The 19,328-nt window shown below is 42.4% G+C and overlaps 1 protein-coding gene across 6 annotated transcripts in view; it reads right to left on the bottom strand.

The window, feature by feature from the left end:
• SOAT1 (sterol O-acyltransferase 1) overlaps positions 1-16,502 on the bottom strand; it is a 46,282-nt gene extending 29,780 nt beyond the window's left edge. The window contains exons 1-4 of one of the 6 annotated variants that reach the window (XM_038413673.2): positions 16,381-16,502; positions 15,158-15,214; positions 10,366-10,498; positions 1,943-2,001 (exon numbers count right to left, since the gene is read on the bottom strand). In XM_038413673.2, the coding sequence (XP_038269601.1) occupies positions 1,943-2,001; positions 10,366-10,498; positions 15,158-15,214 (249 nt within the window). In that variant the 5' untranslated portion in view covers positions 16,381-16,502. Of the gene's footprint in view, positions 1-1,942; positions 2,002-10,365; positions 10,499-14,729; positions 15,108-15,157; positions 15,215-16,380 lie in introns of those variants that run through there. The other 5 variants (XR_006273929.1, XM_038413671.2, XM_038413675.2 and 2 more) reach the window with 5 other exon arrangements.
• Between the last annotated feature and the right edge of the window lie 2,826 nt (positions 16,503-19,328).

The following is a 19,328-nucleotide window of genomic DNA, read 5'->3' as shown; positions in this document are numbered from 1 at the left end:
ACCCCTATCATATAATGAAACTGCATGTTCACAACCCACTCGCCATAATACCAAGATTGCAAAATGAGACTTCCTCAAGGCAAGGGCATTCACCTTTCCTTCTAAGTTATTCATTCTCTGGCATCAAGTAAGATTGTGAAATTGCAGATCACTGCTGTGAAACACTTGTGATGTTAATAGGTGTGAGTAAGGCACAGTGTGTCCTGAAGAACATACGAATACAAGAAAACCGGGTGCTGGGATGAAGAGTGGAACTCAATGCAGACCCACTTAGTATGGGTACAGGGCACCCTTCCAGAATAGCATGGAAAGGTTTGGAAATTCCTTCTTTGTCTTAACAAGGATAATGACAACCATGGGGGGAAAGGTTTAACAAATGGTTTAATAAAGCCAATGGAGAGGTGGGAAAATAACGTGGGAAGGAGGACTGTGGAAGTTTCTGTTCCGATTATGTGCAAGTTCTCTACTCCATTCCCAGGGAAGGGGAGATGGCAAAGGAGTTTCCCTTGTTGTTCCAAAGTATTTTACATATTCTTAAGTGAAGAAAACATGTTTTTTTCTGATATTCATTTCAAAATCTTCTAGGCAGGAGATGCTTGGAGAGGAAAAGGAAGCCCTACAGAAGTTTAAGGTAGCAAACACCAACATCACTTCCAATAGGGAAGACACTGGCTGAATATACAGTTTATTAAAAGTGATATTATTTAGGCTAGGAAGCCAGAAGTCTCTCTGAACACATGACTAAGTGTAGATAGTTAGCCTTCCCATTCAAAGATCAGAGCAGGACATGCAAACAAGCTTGTGCCCCCACATCCCTAACAAAAGCAGCCCTGGGTTTGTGGTTGTGATGACTCAACTGAGATGTTACTTCATGTTGCTGCCTTCATATTGGAAGAATTTTAAATTTCAGAATCCAGAGAACTTAGTGATTCTCTTTAAGAGGCAGTTCAACTCTGGGCCTATTGCTTTGAACGGTCATCTTTTAAAAGTGAACTACTAGTATTAAAATCTCATCCTGCAGATATATGTCAAGTGCTCTAAACGGCAAAGATAAATAGGGCGTTCAGTAGACAAGCATCTTGAGGAAAAAAGCTGCTTTCCCACTCTACCAGAAATTGGTAGTATTTTTAATCCCATATCACTGTAGAGTGACCAAGCACATAACTCAGAAGAACGCTGCCAGATGCAGCCTGCAGGGAATTAAGTCACTGTTAAAAACCACACTACTATTGCATAGACTATTATGGTGGAAGCTGGGATATTCTTGTAGGTCCCCTTTAAAAAAGGTGACATGAAGAATGAAGAAATTCTCTAGAAATTAGAACCTACATTAGATTGTCTGCATGTCCTGCTCACACACATTTATGGACAACACAACCCTGTCTGCACTAGGAGAGTCACCTCCGGCTGCTGAAGGAGTGCAGGACTCCCTGCTGAAAAGGGTGGGAGAAAGTGTCTTAGCTGGCTCCATAGCAACAGGCAAGAATACCAGGCAGTGGGTAGCCCATTCACTGGATTGTACATCATGAGGAACTTTTTCCTTTAAATATTAAATCTACAGATTGCCAAAAATAGCAGTCCCAGCTATACGGTCAAGGGGTAATACAGCCAAAGCAAGTCAATTTCGATACAGGTATCAAAGTTCACATGCTTATTTGTAGAATTAACCTTTTGGGGCCCAAGTACAACACAGGCTGAGAAAGAAAAACACACAGCCGAGTTAATATTTTGACAGAGATATCACAAATGCTGTACAGGGCACAGGAACAGGTAGGGGAGAAGGGGAAGAATAAGGCTTGTGTAAAAGCACTACTCCTAAGTGATGTCTGAAAGGATGGCATCCTAGAACATTAAACCAACAGACAAACATAAGACAATGGTGTTTCATGTTTTCCAGGAGTCCGGCTCCCTCTCAACCAAGTAAATGTTAAGAAATATTTACCTCAGCTTCTGTTATTAGCTGCATTTTCTTTGTTATCCCATGGTCAACATCAACCCAACCTAAAAAGGAAAAGCAAACATTTAACAGCTATGTTTTCAATAGATATGACATGGCCAATACAGATGCTCAGAAGCACAAAGAGAAAAGAAGGAACAGCATACCCAGCTCATAGAAACTGGATTTACCATTAACTTTGTCTCTGATAAGCCAAGGGCCCCATTAAGCTCAGGACTGAGAGCTGTAGGAAGTTTAGAAGCCAAGATGGAGCATTTTGGTGTTTTATGTGGATGGTGATTTTATTAAACAACTGCTGAAACCCAAGCACTCAAACTTCACAAGTGTCAAGTCTTCTCCCTCCATCCTCAACATCAAATATTTTTAAGGTTCACCAGGAGCCAAACACCACTCTAATTTTTGATACAAGCGAGAGGATAAATGCACACACACTTGTCAGAGTTAACGGCACGAGTTTAAATTAGTCAGGTGACAAACCAGCTGCATCTTCATATTAGATCATGCCAGTGCTAGACTTGGAAACTTACTTTTGCCCATTGCTAACGATAACCTAGAGTCATTTTCAGTATGTCATTTATTTGTATCATAATTAGGGTTACGATTTGGTCATGGAAGTCGTAGAATCTGTGAATTCCAAAGACCTCTGTGACTGGAGCTCATGGCTCCTGCAGGTTCTCCCCGCAGCCCGTGATGGCTGGGAACTGTGGGGGCCCCAAGCTCCGAGACACCACAAGGGTGACCCGGGAGCTCCCAGGCTCCACTGGTGGCGGGGATGCCCCAAACTGGGAGCCATGGGCAGTGGGGGAGACCCCACAGGTCTAAGCTGGGGGACCCAGGTGGTGTGGGGATCCCAGAGCTCCACATTTTGTCATGCATATTTTTAATAAAAAAAATCATGGATAGGTCACAGGCAATAAAGAAAAATTAACAGAAGCCCATGACCTGTCTGACTTTTACTTAAAAAAAAAAAAAAAAAAAAAAAAGTGAGAGAAAAATCTTAGGGCTTGGCTACACTTACATTTTATAGCGCTCTAACTTGCTGGCTCAGGGGTGTGAAAAATCACCCCCTTGAGCACAGCAAGTCAGAGCGCTTTAAAGCACTAGTGTAAACAGGCTCCAGGCACTGGGAGCCACTCTAACTCGTAGAGGTGGATTACCAGGAATACTGGGAGAGCTCTCTCCCAGCACTCACGCAGGACCACACTTGCACTTCAAAGCACTGCCACGGGAGCACTCCTGTGACAGCGCTTTGAAGTTTCCAGTGTAGCCATGTCCTTAGGCTTCATTATCACAGCACCTAGGAGCCGCAATTGTGGACCAGGACCCCACTGTTGTAGCTGCTATGCACACACGGAACAAAAAGAAGGTTCCTGTGGCAAAGAGCAAACAATCTAAGTCACACTGACTGCAAGAAACAATGGACTGAGCTTGGGTCACGACGACCAGATCCTAGCAGATTTTGGTAACAAGAAAGTACAAGAGACAAAAAAAATCGACAGACTCCCTGCAGAAGGGAGGTTTGGAAATAAAACTCAGTTGGAAAAATACACCAAGATGCCTACACATATTTATGATGAGCTGAAGCAAAGATACAGTACTCAAAGAGCCATACACCATTTAATGTTTACCACTATGCTTAAAGGACAGAATCCAAATGTTATCCATATTTATAACCACCCTTTGGAAGTTTGAATCTTAAGCATATTATCTTACTGGAAATCTTCCCCTCTATCATGTATGCAGGTAGGTATATTATATAGGGTTGCACACAAAGAACAGTGTTGATTTAGATCCTTGTTCTATGAGAACCGTAGCAGTTCCTTGCAAATGAAATTTAAATATTTTGAGTATTCTATTCCATTCTATTCTAATACATTGTAGCAAAACAGATGGGAGGTGTTGTTCTGGCATTTACAAATGAATAACCAAGGCCTTGCTATGCAAGGAGTTGCGTTTCCTGCTAGGAACAGTGCCTGTTTCTGGTTATCACTCACTAAGGAACACAATATCCCAACAGTTGAATTGGGAGTAAGGACGCTAAATGGTAAAGGATGGGAACAACTGATAACATTTTGGCTTTTGGAACGTTTTGTGTTTGCAACTACATAAGCCTTGCCAAGGTCCTTAAACTTGGCCAACCCTGAAACAGTGATAAACAAACCTCTACAAGGCCCCATGTGTCTGTGTGGGCCTTTTCTGTAATTTTCTCATCATAATCTTGGAACTAATTCAGAATGGCTAGGTAGAAATGGAATAGTAGTTCACTAGCAGCACACAACCCTCCAAACAAGTCCTCTACATGTTGCTACGTTTTTAAGTAAAAAGCACTTTGCAAGTTTCTTATTAAGCAAAGGATTCTTAGCAAACAGGCGTAAAGACTAATAGAAACAAATCTTGAACCACTTCCCCCTAAAAAATCCACAGTTGGACTAGTAGGCCAATATTTATTTCTCTATATACTTGTCTATCTTGCTAAGGGGAGGCCAGTTTATAATCAACCCATAAAAAAAATTCATCTCTTTGGTGCCTAAATTTGTGACTTTCATATTCACTGTAATGCTTGTCATCCTGTATTTAAAGCTTTGCCACTTGCAAGAAGAACTTTACACCAGAAACTTGTTACACCCAATATAATAGGCATCCAGAAACAGCAGCATACTAAGAACTGAAGGAACAGTAAGAAAGTGGCTCATCAGCTATGCTTCAGAGAATTTTATAGTTTTAACAGGAGTGCAGAAGTATACTGTGTAGTAATACAACTTTTTCCATTTTTTTTGTAGTGTTGTTGTATCCGTGCTTGTCCCAGGATATTAGAGAGACAAGGTGGATGAGGTAATAGCTTTTATTGGACCAACTTCTGTTGATGAGAGAGGCAAGCTCTTCTTCAGGTCTGGGAAAGGTACTAAGAGCATCACAGCTAAATATAAAATGGAATAGATTGTTCAGTATAAATAGTTCCACATATTGTGAGACACCATTCAAGGTGGTGGGGGGGAGCGGGTTTCAGATTGTTGTAATAAGCCATAAATCCAGCATATTTAATAAAACTGTCATTTTCATCGTCTAGCTAAATTATGAATTTAAGCTCCCAACTCGTCTTTTGAAACTGTTGTGCAGGTTTCCTTTGAGGATGAGGACAGAGGTCAGATCGTTTTGTGAAAAATGTTCGTCCACAGGAGATAAAAGACAAACACCATATCATTTTTCCCTGGGAGTTCTTTCAAGAGCGTAGTGACTGTTTGATTTCACCCACAGTGTTCCACAATGGTTTGTCTGGTGTCTATGGGCCTTCCTTTGCTGGGCAGAAAACATCTCTTGTGATGAACTAGTATTTCACACTTGGTAATGTTTCTCTTCTGACTCTGAGGGTTTCCAGTTTCATAGAAACACTTAAATATTACCTTATAACATGGTTTAGACATTATAAGTGAGATTAATGCATGCAGCAACTCACAAGCATTTCATAAAGTCCAAACACTAAACCCATCTCTATAAATCTAATACCAATACTAACATGCAGGTGAGTCAGACAGGTGTCCAACTATGCATTTGTCAGTGTTCAGTGAGGTCTAGGGGCCTTGGCATGAGCTGGCACCTGATCTGCCAGTGCCACAAACTCTACTGCAAATATATCAAGATCATCTTGCTGAAAGTTACCAAAAATAGAGATTTTCTGGTTGCCAGGCAACTTCCCCACCTCTACAACATAAGACTTAGCCCAGCATTTAAGATTATTACATTATTAAATGCAGGCAATTCTGATTTCAGAGATAATTTGACTAAGATTCAGAGGAGAGAAGAGTAAATAGATATTTGTAGCCAAAAAGGCCATTCTCTCCTTTCTCTCTCATAACCTACTATACATTAGTATGAAATTGACCAAGAGCACACAAGGAAAAAAACTGAGATGTTTACTATTAAGTCACAGCTTTGAATTTAGCATACGTTTTACTGTTAGATCATTTAATTAGAAACTTCAAATATTACAATTAGTCAAAAAGATTTTCTGTGAAAAGTTTATCCTTTTTGGTGAATGATTCTGAAAGTTGTTCAACCAGTTCTATTAACTAAGGGGGAATTATACTAAAGTAACACCAAAGGAGCACTGTTAAGAATAATGAGTGGGAGGGAAAGGAAGGGAAGTGAGTTTGATATAATGGTGGTTAACATCATGACTATCAACATACAAAATGTGGATTACAACTGGAGAGATCAGCAAACTCAAGAATCCTCAAGAAAGAGGGACCCACAGACTCTGGGCCAGAAACAGAGAAACCCAGAAACTGTCTTAACAGAATCTATATATCCAAAACAGTCATTTTCACTGTTATCTCATGTTACAGTATGTACGTTGACTACAAATATTTAAATGTACTAAAAAGTTAAAACAAAAAAGTAGAATAGCTAAATTGTGATTTGCCCTGGAAATCAAATCTTAAAAAAAAAAAAAAAACAAAACACACACACCAAGAGCTCAGTCTCCTGATTAATACTGCTAAAAAAAAACTTGAGTCAATGTACAAATACACACGTGTACAGAAAAAGGGGACAGTTCATTTATTTTCGGTTACATAAATTGTTGCTTACTCACAAGGAACATTTGACTGGAGGAAGAATCCACACATGATGATCAGTCTGAGTTGAGGTCATAAAATTGATTTAACGTGGGTATCTCTTTGGAACTGAAATTTAAGACCTAACCACAAGGGAAGTCATACTTAAATGACTTACAGATTACAACATCCTCTCATTGCAAAACTGTAAACTATGTTAACATAGCAGAAATTAAGAACGCCTAGATGCTGACCTTTAACATAGGGTAGGATTCTAATTAAAGGGAAAACAACCCAATCAATGAGACTAGCAAACAAACTTGCAGGATCCTCTGAGAGACAACACGGTTTAAAGTGAGTTTACATTTTATAAAGCACCTTCAAAAATGGTATTTAAGAGTACCATCTCTGTAAACACAACTCTCCATCTGAAAATTAAACTTCTCTCTTTTCTTCTTGTTCAACACCTGAGCTACTGAAAATTTAGAAAAAAAAAGAAAAAGAAAAAAAGACACACCTCTAAGGGTTTAGATGACTTAATATGGGAGAGACCCTCACACTATACAAGGAAATCAAATAAGAGAACCACCCACAGGTAAAATGGATTTCTCCAACTAAGTGTCTGCATTCAGGTTGCCACTCCTGGAATGTCACTTCTCTGAAGTACAACTTCTGAAAGGAAGGCCCTAAAGAGACTTACAAAACTTCAGCCTTGTGTATTGCAAACCCCCAGGCATATGTCAAACAGCCTCCAACGACTACATAATGTGAAGATGCGTAGAATCCATCTTTACACACAAAGGACAGTGAGATAGCCATCTAAATGCACAATTCTAGCAGCTGTTTTATAGATGCTAGATGCACATAGCTAGAAAAATGTAGTGTTTTAACTGGAAAAAGTAATTCAAGAATAGCCAAGGGCTTTGACATATACTTTGCACTTGTAAGACGCCTTTCGCCCCAGGATCTGAAAGAGCTTAAAAATATTACACCTCACTACTGAGGAAGACAAATTACCCTTATTTTACAAGGGGGGAAAACAGCTAGAGGTTAAATGATTTGTCTAAGGTCAGACACCAAGTCAGTAGCAGAAGTGAGATGAGATCTTAATCCCAATTCTCAGTCCTTTACACCAACCACTAAATAGAACACTACCTGCTTTAAGTAAAACTAACCTACAATTAGTCAGGTGCAAGGCTACCATACTATTCAATTTAACAAGTTCTCCATTTGCAATACGCAACACATGTTAATAACTACTAATAGTGTTTACTGAGTTAAGTTAATTTTTACAGCAAGCCAATGCAGGCATGTTATGACTCCAGTGACTAAATAGCTCAAATGAATTACTTAAAAGTACATGCAGGCCACAGAGGGCATAGTTCATTGAGCTGCTGTCCAAAAAGGAATTAGATTAAAACTTCAGACACAACTTGTGATCATTTCACTGGCAAGCTAGAAAGTGCCAGCATTATCTAGATTAAGGAGAAGTTTAGCAGTGTAGGTGTCTTTTTCTGTCTTCTTCAGGCTTCCTTCACTAAACATCAATGATTTTGCCATAACTAGAGAAGCAGAGAAAGACAGATCCTAGAATAACTGGTGTTCTTAGGTTTGATCCTACCTGATCCCTGTGAGAAAAAGCAACTCTGCATTTGATTTCCACAGAGACCACCACACAATGGTCTTGCTGAAGCAAACGCCAGGAATATGGATCAACAAAAAACAGGATTCCAAGCAGGGTAGATAAATAATCTAATTTAAATCTAAGTCAGTAAGCCTTATTTAAAATATCAATTGTAATTTTCATTAATAAAGGCACCCATCACAAATTCAGTCTAGCTAGAGGAGAAATAAAGAGATTAGTAGAGCCACCCAAGAGTTAAGAATTAACTCTAGGCCACATGCCACTTGTAGTTTTCCACTCTTTCTCCTAGATAACCTGGTTGTTTTTGTTCGTTATAAATAAGTTTATAACTCTTCCTTTTAACTTCACTTTTTGTTCCACCCCTTTTCTGTTTATTTGGGATAGCTAAGCTGAAATATTGCCTATTCTGAAGCCTGTAAGATCAATGATTTTCTGTTAATAAATTCCAAAGTCCCATCTCCTCTTGCGAAGAAAGCCCATCTCCTACTCAAAGATTTCACCCACAAGGATGACAGCTCCAAAGTGCCTGAGGAACACATATACTTGCAAGATATAGTTATCAAGGAAAAAGGCACTCGCTGAGATGCCAACAACCAGCTGCAGAGGGAATTAAAAATGAGAACATTAGCTTTTAACTTAATTCTATAAGAAGCCAGAGTAATGAGAGGAGCGGTACTAGAATGATGTGTTCTTGGTGGCGGGTGGTGACAAAACAGGCTGGCTACTTCATTCTGGCTAACACTCATACCTCGATAAAGCAACTTGCAGTAATCCAGCCTGGAATTCATGACGGAGTGGATGACTGTGGCCAAATCATTCAACAGCATGAGGTATAGTCTTCTAGCTAGACTCTAGTGGAAGGTGGCATCTTTCACAACAAGAGTTGAAGAGGACCTCAAAGCTGCAGACTACTGATGATTATCGGAGGACTGATTCCCTCCAACAGAGCAGGACAGCCACCCTATTAGTGGTTCCATTGGTGCTTTCATTGTTTGGTCTTCCAATAATGAATCCTATTCCTTGCTATTTGTGCTTCAGTTTTCCATTTTGCCCTTTGAAAACTTGAATTCCATAGGTTCGCTCCAACCCTAAAAACTCAGCTAAAGCAGTGTATTGTTTAACTTAGATATTGGGCTATTCCTACCATCCTGTACAGGTAGACATAGACATAGAATATCAGGGTTGGAAGGGACCTCAGGAGATCATCTAGTCCAATCCCCTGCTCAAAGCAGGACCAATCCCCAATTTTTGCCCCAGATCCCTAAATGGCCCCCTCGAAATCTTCAAACTCCACCATCAACCAGTCTCTCCTACAGGATGGAATTGGGGGAAGGTGACAGGGGAGTTCAGATTGAGTTCTGGGTAATCAGTCTTATTTTTCCAGCTTGTGTGGGGAAGTAGGGAAAAGAATTCACATCAAGTGAGCTCCAGTGAAGTGCCTCCACTTGCACCACCAAAAATGAAGCACAAACTCTGCAGAAGCCCCTTCATCAAGCCAATGGAGAGTGTGAATGGTATGGGAGACGCACATGATATTTTATGAATATATGTCCAGCTACTTGTTATTGCATCATTTGCTATAGGACTACTAGGATTAATTCCAGCAGGAGTTACTTGACACTGTGTCCACAGGAAAGGTGACTGCAGCACAGCCAGGAGTTCCTTAGCAAACATCCAGGACTATAACTATGATATGCCTCCTACCCACCTCTGGTGGGCTGCACAAACTAGTTTGACCAGGTTCAAGAGACACAAGGAAACAAATAACATTTGGAACTGATAAAAGGTCTGCCCCCTAAAGACAGGGGAAGAGACCCATGATGGCATGAAAGCAGATTGAACTCCAGTCCCCAAAAGTGGGGGTATCTTTTTATAAGACAAAAATGCAAGTAGATTGATTAATAACATGCATGTGTTAATAACCCTTTGCTCTCGTTCTGCTTTGTTCCTGCTTTGAAATTGAAAAATATGTTGTTTTGAGTCACCATAGCCACATACCATATCCATATTCACAGCTCCTGAAGGGAAGGCTCCAGCCCTTCCAAAGAATCACAGTCAGTACAGCAGGATCCAGTCTGAAAGTGGGAGAATTGTGGGATTCCTTGAAAGAGGTGAAGGTAAGAGGCCTGACACCGAAAGGAGATGTCTCCAGCCAGACTAGAGTGGGCTGAAGGTACAGATATCCCTGAACCATTACTGAAATAACTCACCATTGCTTGAGTTTTGGAATGGCTTCTCTGCCTCAGATCTCTTCTGCATTTCATGCTTCTCAGGGGTCCCATGTGCTGTAGAACTCGGGTGGCGGTGTCTTACGGAAGTATAATCTTCACCTACCATTGTAGTCTACCATAGAAGAGAGAGGAAAGAGTTAGCAAAAGGCCTCAGATGTGATGCATTTATTCAGCTATTACATACATTTCCTGCCTTTGACTGCCCACTGGAGGTGGGGAGGGAAAAAAAAAAGCAGATAAATGGGATTGGCAGTTTAACAAAGCTAACCCCCTCTCCCATACCAACTATCTACATAGTGAAATCTGTACTAAGAACCATACCTCCCCTCCTCCCTTCTCTCCACACTAGACAGTAAATGGGACAGTAAAAATTAATTCCCCCCACATTCCCAAACCACCTCCAATACACAAACCCTTCATTTTAAGCAACTAGGAATCCTCGGGGCTCCCAACAGTGTTGGGAGCGTCACTTCACAAGTGAAGCCTTTAAAATGCTTCACTATACAACTGATTTTTCCTGGTAATTTACATAGCAAAACCTGCCTCTCAACACTGGTTTGAGGGTTTTGAGATTCCTCCCCTACCTGCCTTTTCATGTTTTGTTTCGCATCACGGAAGAGAATAGTAAGCCCGAGAATACCCGACAATCCCCTTCCTGTAAAAAAAGCCCAATTCCCCAGTAAACCTTGTGCCTTATTTAGATAAATGAATGACTGTGCTGCAAACCACAGCGAAACAGGAAGAGAGAGAACTGTGTTTGTTTAAACCACACCAAACCCAACAGCAGGGGCCATTGCTGAAGGCTGAATTATTACTAACACATATTCCTACACCATCACCCCCATATTCAAAATGTAGACCTATTCTTTAAAAGGGAGGGAGGGGTGTTATTTCCCACAGTCACCAAGAGAAAAATGGCATTGTGCCCTATTCTTGAGTAACAAAATGGAAATCTATGAAGCTCCCTAAAGTTGTACCTGCAGAGACTGATGTTCAGACTGGGCTTCCAAAATACCAACCACACACACTTTTCTTTCATAAGACTAGCTCCTTACATTTATTTAAGTGCTTCTCATCCAGAAGTATCCGAAATGTCTCTGTAGTCCATCAGAGTATACTCTGTGTGCCTATTTATAAACACATGCACTACACTCACTACTGCAAGGCAATATCCGTTTAAGAAAATTTACCAACTCTACAACCAGGATTGAGACTCTTGCAAGAATGAACAGGCTCTCTCTCAATCACATGTGGTCAAGCTTTCAGCTTCACTTCTCATTAAAGAGACCGCAGCTCTATCAGCAGTTTCCCTTCCTCCCCACACCACATTGGGCACTGCTTCTGTATAGATAAAGGGAAGAATGCCACCTACTGAACCACCAGCATCACTTCCTGAAGCATCTATGTGTTCCTTGGAAGCCCCATAGCAACTACTACTAACCAGGCCCAGTCCTGTTTATTTTATGAGATGACACCCCAAGCTGAAGCTATAAAATAATCAAGGTCTATAAAAAGTGAGAGCAAACCTTCCCTGTTAACCACACACAATAGCAGGTAGTTTGTGTGAATAATCATTTATATGACAGGTATTACTCCCTTAGTATTCACTCTTTCTTGTCAACTGTTGAGAATAGGCCACTGCCATCTTAATTGAATTGGCTCATTAGCACTGACTCCCCACTTGGTAAGGCAACTCCCATCTTTTCACGGGCTGTGTATTTATACCCGCCTACTGTATTTTCCACTCCATACATTTGATGAAGTGGGTTTTAGCTCACGAAAGCTTGTGCCCAAATAAATTTGTTCGTCTCTAAGATGCCACAAGGACTCCTCGTTGTTTTTGCTGATACAGACTAACACAGCTACCACTCTGTAACCTGCTTTAACACAGATTTACCCAGGAAATGACCTTAGAGGAAGAGTTACTATATTTTCGCACCAGGTACCAGACGTAATGCACTGGATCAGACAACTGGTTGAAAAGGACATGGTCCACAAGCACAGGCTTTGTACACCACTGCTGCTCCTATCACCCCACTGCAAAACCAGTTTGTGTTTACTTCACATATTCCCCAATGTACTGAAGGCATTACCCCCTGAAAAATCAAAGTTCCAGGGGGGGACTCAGAGGTCCGGTGTTAACTCAATGCATTGTCACATGGAGCATCGGAGGTGGGCTCAAAGCTAGATACCTTTCTCAGCAGCACTTCCAACCCCATAGAGGCTGTAAGGACTGCACAGTCTTCTCTGGTAAACCCACCCCTAGACCCCTTTCCAGAGGGGCTTCGGAATAGTGAGGGGAAGGGGAATAGAAGTTAGAGGAAGGAGGGGGTCACCAAAATAAATTTAAGACTATAACTAGAGTAAAATAGTCAGTATTGTAGGTACAGTACGTTTAACTACCATACACTAGACTTGTTTTAGAGACAAATATAGCTCTTGCCTAAGATAGACTTGATGATATGAATGACATTTAACATGCAAGATTAAATAAGAGGTTTTTTGCACATGGAGAATGGGATTATATTTGTGGGGAGTCTGTCTTAATCTGCACCCTAAGTATTAGGGGGAGAATATTTGGCAATGTGTAAGTCTAACAAAAAGAAAACTTATCTCTCTCCTCTAATCTCCTTTAGAGCTGAGCCAATCACAAGACAAGGCTAAGATAAATCAGAGGTTTTTCAGATTCACTGCAGCAGACAGTGTTAACTGCTTTCTGAGTGTCACCTTGACACACATGAAAGTCTGAAAGAATACAAAGAACAACCTACAATACGGATACAAGGATCACCTCAGCTTTCCTGGTAGGTGAGAATTCGGACAAGGGAGGATTTAATGTTACACCTCCCTCACTTAAGGGCAAGTGACTTTCTGCACCCACAACTATTAATCCAGACCTTGAAATTAAAAACCAACGTAACTGAGCAGCAGCAGGCTAAACCCCCTCACACTTGTATTTTTTGTTATTTTCCCTCCCCTTCTTTGCCAAGAATTCCCAGGTTTCCTTTTTATGCCTCTGTCCAGTTTAAAAAACACATGGAGTCTGGTGGCACCTTAAAGACTAAAATTTATTTGGGCATAAGCTTTCATGGGTATCACACCCTTGTGTGTTTCCACCAAATGCATCCGATGAAGTGAGCTGTAGCTCATGAAAGCTTATGCTATAATAAATTTGTTAGTCTCTAAGGTGCCACAAGTACTCCTTTTCTTTTCACACCTTTCTGTTCACCTTTCCTCTCAGTAAGGAAGAGTACATTTCTGATGTCCACCCTATGCTCCTTCTGGGCTTCAGAACCATGAACAGATCCCCTCAGCAGATTATTTTTAATCAGTTACCAGGTACTATACCTCATTCACAACATTGATTTTCTCCACCTTCCTTTTTAATTATTGCCAATCATGAGTGCACCTCACATGAGCACAGAAACAATATATTTTCAATCATCCGTGTTTACACAATCACCTGTAAAAAGGCTGTGACATGGCTTCAAGCTAAACTGCAGCCTACAATTAACAATACTCACTGTCGAAAGAGTGTTTTTTGTATAAGACTATTGATATGAAAAACAAAAACAGATGTGGATTCTGCTCCCTCAGACTGAAAGAGCCCTTCACACAACATAGGTCCTAAAATAAAGTTAGTCCATAAACCTATTATGGTCTGCAAATAAAATGCTGTTTATTGTTTCGCTGGCACTCAGTACACTTGTGTACTGCATGCATCCGATGAAGTGAGCTGTAGCTCACGAAAGCTTATGCTCTAATAAATTTGCTAGTCTCTAAGGTGCCACAAGTACTCCTTTTCTTTTTGCGAATACAGACTAACACGGCTGCTACTCTGAAACCTACACTTGTGTAGTAACAAGTGGACTTCCCTCTCCGCTAAGCCAGTGTTACTTACTACAGTACAGACAAGGTGAGTGAGAAACAACATTACTTATTACAAAACATTCTTTAAGAACAAATGTAATGCCTGAACTGGACTCTCTCCTCCAGACTGCATGCAGGCCAAAGGAGCATTACAGAATCATAGAACTGAAGGGACGTCAAGAGATCAAGTCCAGCCCCCCACCCCTGCCGAGGTAGGGGCAAGTAAACCTAGACCTTCCATAAGCCGTGTTTTTCCAGCCTGTTCTTAAAAACGACAATGAAAGGATTCCCCAGCTTCCCTTGGACGCCTATTGCAGTGCTTAACTATCCTTATAGTTGGAAAGTTTTCTTAACTTCTAAACTACCTCTCCATTGCTGCAGATTAAGCCCATTACTTCTCACCCTACCTTCAGCGGACATAGAGAACTGATCATTGTCCTCTTTAAAGCAGCCCTTAATTTTAAGACTATTACCAGGTTCCCAAAGCTAAAACGTCTCCAGTCTTTTAACCCTTCCTCACACATCAGAGCAGCTGAACCTTCTATCATCTGTGCTGGTCTCCTCTGGACAGCCAGGTGGCCTCCCCGCCAAACTCTAGCCAGACCTGGGGCTCCGATGAGCGTCCCCCTCCCAGCCTGGCGGTTCCCATAGCAAGGCTGCCACACCAGCGTGGGACCGCGACCCACAGCAGCAGCAGCCGCCAATTAAAGCCTCTGAATTAACAAGCTCGCGGCGCCGTAACAGAGATCAATGCACAGCGCGGGGCGGGGCGGTCCGCACGCAGCCCCCACAGGGCAGACCCGCCAGGCCCCTGGGCAGGGCAACCCCGAGCCCGGCCCGTCCGGCGGAGACCCCCGGAGAGGTCAGCGGGCGCCCAGCCCAGGTGGCGGGGGTACGTCACCTTGCCCTCAGCCAGGTGGGTCCGCGCGACTCCCCTGCGCCTCAGCTGCACAGCCATCTGGGAGAACCAGAGAGCGAACGAGGCGCTCCACCCTTCCCCCCGCCTCCACTACGTCACCGCGCAAAGGCCAGGAGTGGGGAGCGTCGCCGCTCATTGGCTGCCAGCCCTAGAACCAGGCCCCACCCCCTTGCTACCAGCCGGCGCCGGCGACACCGAGGGGAGGAGCTGGAGCAAGGGAGCCGCGTGCTTGTTGGGGGCGGGGCAGAGGGGAGGAGCTGGAGCAGAGGGGGAACAGGGCGGGGAGCACGTGAGAGGCACGTGTGCGGGCGCTCTGACTGGGCCCCCCCAGCTCTAGCCCTCCTCCCCCAGCTTAGGCCCCACCCCACGCCAGCGGGTCGTGCGGCGGCTCGTACCGTGGGCTGTGCGAGACTGGAGTGCGACCCTCCTGCCAGAGGGTAGCCGGAGGAGCTGCTCGCCCCTCTGTCGCTGGAACCGGGTGTGACACGTTAGCAAACTGGTTTGGTCTCTCAGTGCTGCACTGGAAGCTGCTCAGATGCTGCGGTGGGCAGCGGAAGAAGCTCTAGAACATCCTGGAGCCTTGCCTTGGGGAAGCTGCATTTTCAGGAGAGGGGACTGCAGAACATGGCACGTTAAACACCAACATTTTGCCAAAAAGTGCCCCCCCATAGCTGAAGCTAAAGATAGTGGCCTACGCCTATTGAGGGTGTACAATACTGCTATAGCCTATTGTGATGTGTGCATTACCAACCATTCTGGATAGATTAGATGGCACCTTGCAAACCGAGTGCTAAAATGGCACCTACATCATAACCCCCCCCATCACACACACCCTTCATAATCTGGTCCCAGGAAAGCACCACTCTTTTTAGTACAGCTTAAAAAGCCAAGGTTGGCAGGAGGCCCAGACCCAGGGGAGTTTAAATTGTCCTTCTAAAGGAAAATGATTGTATAGCAAGTACCTCACCCAGGGCCTGGGTTTAATACAAAGGCTTCCCATAGCGGTATCCATTTCAAGCAGATTTACAAAACCTCAGCTAAGCATTTCAAAAAGAGGCAGAGTTCCTGACAACTTCTTGCACTTTCCACCTTTAGAGTCAGCTTTTCATATCAACTGTTTCCTATGCCTTAGGTGCTCTGCTACCCTGTGTTTCATCAAGAACATGTTTCTAATTAATTAGCAAGAATGTTCAAAAGTAACTGACCAATAATGTAGATTAAATGAGAAATGGTCCTGGAGAAGTCCAGTTCCAATCATTGTCCAGAATTCTAACGCTTGGTGGATTCAAATCTGTGATCTTGGTTCATACACATATCTATTTAAAACAGACTGATGCAAACAATATGAAATAATTTGATTCACTGGAAAATTCCAGCCACAAATGGTCTTTAGTAACCTTTACTTGTCTGTGTGTCAGTAGTTACGCTTTCACAGTGTAAAGGGGGAAGGGAAGAAATGTCCAAACAAGGAGAACTAATCTCTCTTTCATCCATGAAGTGTTACTTATCCACTTCCTATTTCAAGTATGATGGTTTCAAGTTCACAGTCTATGTTAACCAAGCAGCCACGTGTTCTTCACTTGTGCTTTATCAATACAGTCACGAGAAACACTTTTAAAAAGCTGTACAACTCCACTGAGCTGGATTGTTTAAACTTTGCTTAAGTAGCCTCTGGGACTCTGAGTACAGCCCTGAGTGAAAAGAACTTGTACTGATTCAGGTTACAATATATAAAGGGTTACAATGTTAACCCACTACCCAGCTTTGCCCCATCTATATTAGGAAATTTTGTCATTTCTATCATTGTTAGCACTCACTCAGTCCCATAGATGTTAGCAACCAGGTTTCTGTCACAACAGATTTTAACACCTTCCCGCTAGTTAGACATACTGAGGCTTCCACTGTTGCTAACACTGGTGGAGATTAACCAGTGGGAACATTTCTCTATGATCAACAAAGCGTCTACTCTGTCCACATATTTATTCAAGTACACCATCGTAGGACCTAGTCACATTAGTCACGCCATCAGGGGCTTGTTCACCTGCACATCTACCTATGTGATATATGCCATCATGTGCCAGCAATGCCCCTCTGCCATGTACATTGGCGAAACCGGACAGTCTCTACACAAAAGAATAAATGGACACAAATCTGACATCAGGAATCATAACATTCAAAAACCGGTAGGAGAACACTTCAACCTCTCCAGCTACTCAGTAAAAGTTTTAAGGGTGGCAATTTTGCAACAGAAAAGCTTCAAAAACAGACTCCAACGAGAAACTGCTGAGCTTGAATTAATATACAAATTAGATACCATTAACTTGGGTTTGAACAGAGACTGCGAGTGGCTGGGTCATTACACATACTGAATCTATTTCCCCATGTTAAATATCCTCACTCATTCTTGTCAACTGTCTAAATGGGCCATCTTGATGATCACTACAAAAGTTTTTTTCTCCTGCTGATAATAGCTCATCTTAATTAATTAGCCTCTTACAGTTTGTATGGCAACTTCCACCTTCTCTGTAGATATATATATCTTCATCTTCTTACTATATGTTCCATTCTATGCATCTGATGAAGTGGGCTGTAGCCCATGAAAGCTTATGCTCTAATAAATTTGTTAGTCTCTAAGGTGCCACAAGTACTCCTGTTCTTTTTACATTAAATTAGTAAATCATCAGGAAAACCATGTGGGGGATGATATACCTTTAACAGTAAGATGGAGCTAACCCACTCACTCCCCGCTTAGGAACTTTTCTTGTTATGCCCATAATTGGAGACAAAAGACAGACACAGTCACATCTTTATTAGAACATCTTGAAAATATTCTCCAAGGTCACAGAGGGAAACAGGAGAGTACAAGTCCATTAGACATACAAAGATACACACAAGCATTTTGAGAAATCAAAAGGTGGGATTTTCCATTGTTCATGGTGTATATTTCTCCATGGAAAGCTGGGATACAGGACTCTGCAGAATATGACAACTGCATAAGAGTATTTTACTGCTGTCAGAAGTGGGGCAGAGTGTCAATAGTCCAACCATCATATTAAATACAGTAACTCCTCACTTAAAGTTATCCCAGTTAACGTTGTTTCATTGTTATGTTGCTGATCAATTAGGGAACATGCTCGTTTAAAGTTGCACAATGCTCCCTTATAACGTCATTTGGCAGCTGTCTGTCCACTGCTTGCAGAAAGAGCAGCCCGTTGGAGCTAGTGGTGGGGGCTTGGAACCAGGGTGAACCCCCTATCAGCTCCCAACTCCCCTAAGTTCCCTGTGCGGCAGCCTCGCAGTAGACTATCAATTGCCAGGCAATTCAGCTGTCCCTTCCCACACTGCCATGTGCTGCTCCTGCCCTCTGCCTTGGAGCTGCTCCCGCGAGCCTCCTACTTGCTGTACAAGGGACGGGGGGGGGAGAGGGGCTAATGTCAGGGTGTCCTCCTCCCCCCTGCTCCTGCCCCCCGCTTACCCCATGTCCATAGAGCAGGGGGGAGACATGACAGGGCTCAGGATGGAGGAAGCTTGCTGGCAGCAGGGGCTGTCTCAACTTGCTGATCTACTTAAAAAGGCAATGTACTTAGAGTGGCATCAGCGTACTTAAAGGGACAATGCACATCTCTCTCTCTCTCACACACACACAGGTGAGAGTCTCTGTCTCTGTCTGCCATGCTGTCTCCCCTCCCTCCATTTGTGCTGCCTTGTAGAGTATGAGGCTACATTAACAACACCGTGTTAACTCTTGAGGGCTCAGCTGTTCTAGTTCATCATTTAGCAGTAAGGCATTCCCTGGGAAATATCTCTCTGACTTCACCACCTCAATCAAGCTTCACAATCATCATTGCTGTGTACAGTATTAAATTGTTTGTGTAAAACTTATACTGTGTGTGTGTGTATGTATATATATATATATATGTATATATATATATATATATATAGTCTTTTGTCTGGTGAACAAAATTTCCCTGGAACCTAACTCCTCCATTTATTAATTAATTAATTCTTATGGGGAAATTGGATTTGCTTAACATCGTTTTGCTTAAAGTCGCATTCTTCAGGAACATAACTACAATGTTAAGTGAGGAGTTACTGTATATTGATCAGAGGGAATCAGACTTTTCCTTCTCTTCCTTCTAGGATCTTGTTAATT

The sequence above is a fragment of the Dermochelys coriacea genome, chromosome 8, assembly GCF_009764565.3.
Source record: "Dermochelys coriacea isolate rDerCor1 chromosome 8, rDerCor1.pri.v4, whole genome shotgun sequence".
NCBI lineage: Eukaryota > Metazoa > Chordata > Testudines > Dermochelyidae > Dermochelys > Dermochelys coriacea.
Note: the sequence above shows the minus strand (reverse complement) of the source record. Positions and strands in the feature narration are given on the sequence as shown.